At 44.2% G+C, this 6928-nt stretch overlaps 1 protein-coding gene across 1 annotated transcript in view; it reads right to left on the bottom strand.

Moving 5' to 3' along the window:
- Window positions 1-1958: 1958 nt before the first annotated feature.
- SHROOM3 (shroom family member 3) overlaps window positions 1959-6928 on the bottom strand; it is a 304996-nt gene continuing 300026 nt past the window's right edge. Inside the window, exons 11-12 of the mRNA XM_039230978.1 lie at window positions 6309-6581; window positions 1959-2950 (exon numbers count right to left, since the gene is read on the bottom strand). Of these exons, the coding sequence (XP_039086909.1) occupies window positions 2582-2950; window positions 6309-6581 (642 nt within the window). The 3' untranslated portion in view covers window positions 1959-2581. The remainder of the gene's footprint in view (window positions 2951-6308; window positions 6582-6928) is intronic.

Here is a 6928-nt window from a genome sequence, read left to right as displayed (position 1 = left end):
TGACTATCAGCATTTGGATTATTGTGAGGCCACCTCACACCCACCACTTCTGATGGGACATGGCATTTCAGAAATGATCACATCCACAGTACTGACTGAACAAACGTCATTGGAGTCTTGACCAACAACATGCTCATAGTTCATCAGCTCATGATCTTGGCTGAGGATATTACTGGGAGGAAAAAGGATGGCCTCTGCTGTAGAGGATTGTTTTTAATAATGGGAAGAGAATGCAAAATAGGAAAGGAATAGAGAACAGGCTTATTGTTTGAGCCTAAAGGTATTTGAAAGTTAGTTAATAATGAAGGTGAAGATAGCAGCAGCTTCTCACCAAGCAAGAGTCAAGTTCTGCTACAGTAGGGATCACATCCATCTGAGAATTAGTTTTCAGAGTTGCATGTAATACCTCCCTCGTTTCATGTGATAACAGACAACAGTTCAGTGTAGCAGAGGAGGGGGTGATAGCCTAAGCATGTCCTATGCTTAGGATCAGTGACTCTGAAGGTCACTTATTTTGACATGTATAAATCAGAAAAGTGATTGAAAAAGACTGAATGTGCAAAATGCACCCAAATCCTTCCAAAGAATAATTTTGGGAGGGTGTTGGGAACTGGGAGTCCCAGAATCCCCCTTGAGGAATTTGACTAAGAGCAGCTGAAGACATTTTTTGGCTGATTTTCATCTGGGCCAATGCAGGGAGCCACACAGTATCAGCAAGACACAGCTAATTACCAACTGGAGATGATCTGGGCTCCTGTGTTGGTCTAAGGCTGAGGAAATGTCAGCTGCCCTGTATTTCTCTGCCTCAAATGAATCATGAAGTGTGGCTGCTGAATACTGTCCCCGGTTCCACCAAATCCCTGGAAATGGGAACTCGGGCTAGAAGGGGGAAGCTTTGACGACATTCCTTGGAAACAGAGGTACTTACTGTACCGATGGAGTCCTCATACAGCCACCAAAAAAGAAAAGCAATGGCCTTGGTGTTGATGGCTCACAAGAAACTTCTGGGTGGCCTGCTGGTTCTCAGCTCTTCAAAAGACATCTGTACTGGGGACCAAAACTATAGTTTTGAAGTTCTTAACCAGGAAATACATTTCATTAATTAAAATGTCCTAGGACAGAAAAGGGCCTTTCCTTTGGTCTCGTACAAATTTTATTCTCTAATTCTCTCTAGTTCTCGCAGCCCTAATTAGCAGAACTGGCCACCACCCATGGGTCAAGCACAGGTGAAAACCATGACAAAAACTAAATCAAAGCCGAGGTGCACCGCCTGCTCAAAGTACTAGGCAGTTGCCATCTGGCAGCATTAGCATAGCCTGGCCGCTGGCCCTCACCTCTTTCTGCCTCCCAGTTTGCTTGAACAGACTTAGAACTTGGGCTCTAGACTACCCTCCAAAAAGTCATTACTTTGAAGCAAAATCATAGTCTTCAGAGGCACTGTCCACATTTCAAATGGATAGTGCAAAATCACTCTTTGGATATTAAGGATGCAGTTTTTTAATGGCGTTTGATAGGCTTAAGAATTCAGGAAAACTTTTTAAAAAGCATTATTAAAACAGCCTAAGAATAGGTCTCTTCACGTAGGCTACGTTTAGCCCAAATCCTGTACAGAAGGACTGCATGACTTCAGTTTTGAAGTGGTTTGGTTGCTGACTTTCCTCTTACACAGATTAGCTGTCGTCCTTGTTAGTAAAATTTAGCTCTGTCTCCTCACCACAGTGATCATGCCATGAAGCACTAGGAACTGATGTGACAGGCATGTTACACAAAACCTCCATCCTGGGGAAGGTGTCGTGTTCCTGTTGGCTGTAGGAGTAAGGCGATGATGACTGGCAGCAGTAGAAACTGGGATTCTCCAGTACTCATTCTAACACAAGCGTGAAGGGTCTACTCCTATCTGTAAAACTAAGACAGACAAGCCAAGAGTTTAAGAAAAAAGTCTCCACGCTCCATGTGACTATCTTTGGAATTCTTCATTTCATTAAGGTTTTCACAAAGTACAAAGCTCAAATGTATTTGCCTATGTCCACCACAAAACAGAATCAGATAAGTGGTTAGCACACAAACATAATGATCTTTTTCATTTTAAAAAATATAAATAACAACAATGTTCAAGGTTTTACAATTTTCTTCTGTGGGTGTTTCTTTTTAAGGGCTTTATGTTGCAGACCCTTCATTAAGGAGTTCTTGTACCTGTTGTCAAGACACACCGCCCACAAGCAAGGAAGGCCACTGTGAATACATTCCTGAGGGTGACACTCATCTATGTTGCCTCAGCCTGTTAAAAACTAAACAATCAAATGCCCTCCAATCGGTTCTCACAGTTTCATTAATTTTCCTTCTACTAGAAAGTGATCATAGAAAGGAGTAAGTTCTCAGCAGCATTCAAGCTCTCAGATCAATCATGTAGGGGGAGAAGGAAAAACAGGCTTTTTCCTGGATAGAGTTTTTTTTTTTTTTTCCTTTCATCCAGAAAAACCCCAATAACCCATAGAGTTTAAATGGTGGTTTGTACTGAAATATTTTTCAGATTAAATAGTGTTGAGAGAAAGGGTGATCTTTTGGTTGGGTGTTTTAGAGGTTAAAGTGGGGAGGTTACTGTTGGAAAAATACCACTTAAAGTACACCCCCCAACAGGAGCCGCTTCACTCTCGAGGTTTGGGGGCAGAGCCAAGGCCCCTGCCTTGGGAGTGAAGTCGGACGGGAGGCTCTCCAGCAGACACTTGACTTGTTCCTGGCCTAGCTTGATCTTGTCGTCCAGCTTTCGCTGCTCAATGAGCAGTGTTGACTTCATTTTCACAAAATGCTGGTAATCCTGGAGTTGCTCCTCTGACAGGTAGTTGGCCAGGATGTCCAGCACTACACGTTCCCTCCGATCCAGGTTCTCCTTGAGCTCCCGGGCATCCTCGTGCTGCCCAGCCAGGACCTTCCTCTTCTCATTGAGGGAGCTCTGACAGGGCAAAACCAAGAGATCAGCTAAGGGCAAGGGGAAGGAAGGAAACTGTCTGCAAAAACAACTTTTACAGGACTGTGCAATGCCCAAGCATTTATTTCAGTTGTCACTCTGGGGTAAGGAGGCTTAATTTTTTGAAAATCAGTTTATTACCCTTCTTTTTTACTTTTTAATGTTTATTTTTGAGAGAGAGAGAGACAGAATGCAAGTGGAAGAGGGACAGAGAGAGAGGGAGACACAGAATCGGAAGCAGGCTCCTGGCTCTGAGTTGTCAGCACAGAGCCTGACGCAGGGTTTGAACTCACGGGCCGCGAGATCATGACCTGAGCTGAAGTTGGCCGCTTAGAACTGACTGAGCCATCCAGGAGTCCCAGTTTATTACCCCTTCTGTTGCATGTATATAGTTATATATATACATATATATATGTGGAATTTAGGAAACCATACAGGTGAACATAAGGGAAGGGGAGAAAACTGAAGGAAACAAGCCATAAGAGATTCTTAATAATAGAGAACAAACTGAGGGTTGATGGAGGGAGGTGGGTGGGAGATGGGTTAGATGGGTGATGGGTATTAAGGAGGGCACTTGTGATGAGCAAAGGATGATGTTTGGAGGTGCTGAATCACTATATTGCACATCTGAAACTAATGTTACACTGCATGTTAAATGGAATTAAAAAACAAAACTTAAAAAAATACCTTTAGGGACTGAATTTGAATGAAGACCCCTTTCAAAATACTGTAGAGAAGTTAAAAAGTGAAAGCCTCTTTCTCCTCTTTAAAAAATTAGCAAGTATTTTAAACATGAGAAATGCATAGAGCATAATACCTGTGTGCCTATCATTAGCTACGCCAGTTCTTAACAAGAGCATACCATTATTTGCTTCAGATTAAAAACAAAACTTAGAGATTCAGTTGAAGCTTCACATATACTCCCCCTTGCCCCACTGGTGACCATTCTCCTACATTTTGCATTTGTTGAACACTTACTCTTCCTTCATTTCTATTTATATCTTGTTTCTTAATGAAGACGAGTCAGGATAAAAATGAGTATGGATGTATTTTGCATGTGAGCAGACACATATTTGCATTCGAGAGAGTGTGTGTGTACATTTAAACTGAGCTGAGTTCCGTTCTGGAACAATTCCTCTTTCCCTAACAAAAACTGCTTCAGTGTTTTTCTCACATACCTGTGACATCCATCCCAGTGGCCAAACAGGAAACTTAGAGTTAGCTTCCACTCTCCCCTACCTCTCATCTAGCATGCCTTACTACTTCAGACTCATTCTCTCACTCCCTAGTCTATATCCCTGTGAGAGCTGCCTAAATGAATGGCCTAACTCCTTCTTAGTAGACTCTTAGTTTAAGCCCCACCACTCTCTAGGCTGATAAGGTCATGAAATTAGTTTATGGCTCTTCCTGGCCTCCAGGCTAAAGTCCTAAGTCTATAAAGTATGACCCATAAGGTCTTTGTGACTATTTCCTGTGCTGGATACTGCCTCTCCCTCTGGATCCACTTTTCTCAGCCCTGCTCTGGGCCTAAGGAAGCTGGATGGTATAGACTGAATCAACTGGTGTCCCCTCCCTCTGGGCTTGGCCCATGGGACTCATGGGCAGGAGACAGGAGGGAGGGAGTAGGAGGAAGAGCCTGAGGCATCTATCCCTGGCTTCTTCCTTGCCAGGTAGCTGGGGACCACATTTGCTCACCAAGGCCTCAGGGCTATAGGACAGACACAGTTACAGTTCTGATAAGGGCTCTCTTCTTCCTCCAAGTGATGCTAACCTTGGGACCAGGAGGCTTCATTATCCCTTCTTCCTTACTCTTTTCCACACCTTCACTGAACTTTGTTTACCCCTTCTGAATGAGCCCTCTATTTCCTGTCAGTTCCCCGTCCATACACTTTTCTAATATTTCCTGCAATTCACAATTTTTAAAAACCAAGCAATCATGTTATATGTATATGGTTCTTGAACATGCCATGGTCTTTCTTGACTTTGTCCATGACATTGCTTCTAAACGGTGAAGCCCTTCCCTCTTGGTCCACGTAGAATTCAGAAATTATTCTATACCCTGTTCAAGTGTCACTTGTGTGAAATCTTTCCGGGCCTCCCCTCACCTCCTGAGAAGTGTTTCATGGCTGAGTTTATCGCTGTGATGCAGCATTTTGGATGCACTCGCTGCTTCCATACTGGTTTTCCTCACTACACGGTGAAGGTAGGGCCTGTGTTTCGGTTGGTGTTCATCCCTAGCATGCGCAGCACCAGATATTTGGTAGGTGCTTGTTTGCTGAGTGGAAGGAAGGAGGAACGGGGGACACTTTTGAGCAGGCACTTCTAGGCGATTTCTAGATGAGGAAGCAAAGACTCTGCTCATTCTCAGGAGGAGGGCACTCACAGGAAGGAGAGTGGAGGCGCAGAAAGTTCTTGGATGCTCAGTCTCATTCCTAATACTTTTTCTATTGAGCGTAATGTATTAGGAGAGGTAACTGGGAAATCCCTGATAGTGTTGAAAGAAAGAGCTGGAGATAGGAGGAGCCAGAAAGCAAAGGAGTCTCTTGATGGCTGGAGTGCTCATCACCTTCTAGCATAAATATCTATGTGCAATAGTTATAGCCACGTTTTTTGTCTGACTTGTCTTGATAAGTTCCCTGAGGCAGAGATCTGTCTGCTTTGTTCACAATTTATCCCATGACCCTAGTGCATATATTAGATACCCAGTAAATAGTTGCGTAGGTGAAGAATGCTATGTGACTTTGGAAATAACATTCATCATAGAGAATAAAACCTGGGGTCTGCAGCAGACTCCTCATATCCTGGTTCCATCACTTGCTGGCTAGTTGTGAGGATTCAGGGAGCCCAGCTCTGGGCAAAGAGGGACTTGAATGTTATCTAGTGTTGCCACTTCTGTTACTACCTGTCCTCTTCCTTCCAGTAGAGGGCGCAGTGGAGACACCTGGGTATAATGTCACCAAGTGCCTGCAGCCCCTCACTCACAGATTCCCGTGTCCTCTCCTCAGCCCTGGCAGTTTTTTTTTTTTTGTCCCTCTCTCTCTTTCTAATGTCATCCCTCCCACCATGCTTCTGTCTCTTCTTTTTCCTGGGGTAGAAAGTTAGGAAAGAAAACTCTGGCACCTGTGGTTTTACTTTCCTAAGTATTCCCTGAGCCTGAAGTGTCAGCATTACCTCTTGGCATGCAAGATGCCTTCTTCTGTGTTTCCCCGTTATCTATATATTGGATGCTCTCTGTCCCAGAGATCATAATCTTCTCCAGAGAAGAGATCGTGTTTAATTGTACCTCTCTAAGTATGTGGGATCAGAGGGAAAAGCCATTGAACTAAATCGCTAGGCCACTTACCCTTTCTTCATTACTGGCATCTTCGCCAAGGCCACTAAGGACGTTCTCCACACGGGCCAGGCGCCCTGAGAGGGAGAGCAGCAGGTTTACCACCTTGTCCAAGTCCCCGATAAACATCTTGTACTTGTCAAACTCATTGGGCTTGCAGAGCTCACTGATCAAAGCCTCCACCTCTTCCCCCAAAGCATTATTGAGCTTGATGTCCATGAGCAGACTCCCTTTCGCTTCCTGCAGGGTCTCAAGCTTGTGGGTGAGGCTTCCGATGAGCTCGGCCTGTAACCAAAGGAGACACACAGCAAATGTTAGCCAGTGGAGTTGTCAATGGAAGGAGGACTTGTTTCTCCCAGCCACATCCTGTCTTTTCAAAGCTAAGCTGACAGCCCCCTACCCTATATGGACTGCCTCCCAACTGGAGGCCACAGTATTCTTCCCTTTGCCTGAATGTCTACAACTGCCTTTCTCTGAACCTGAATATTCAGCCTTCACAGGCCAACACTTGACTACACGTTGCCTTGTAATGGTTCCCAATTGAGTCATGCTCTGTATAGCTCAGCCTTCCCAATTAGCCTGTTAACTCACTTTTATTATTTTTTTTAAGTTCAGCTTTAGAGAGAGAGTGC

Source organism: Hyaena hyaena, unplaced genomic scaffold (assembly GCF_003009895.1).
Source record: "Hyaena hyaena isolate Hyena2069 unplaced genomic scaffold, ASM300989v1 scaffold_54, whole genome shotgun sequence".
Taxonomy (NCBI): domain Eukaryota; kingdom Metazoa; phylum Chordata; class Mammalia; order Carnivora; family Hyaenidae; genus Hyaena; species Hyaena hyaena.
The sequence above is the reverse complement of the archived record's forward strand: the minus strand, read 5'-3'. Positions and strand labels throughout refer to the sequence as shown.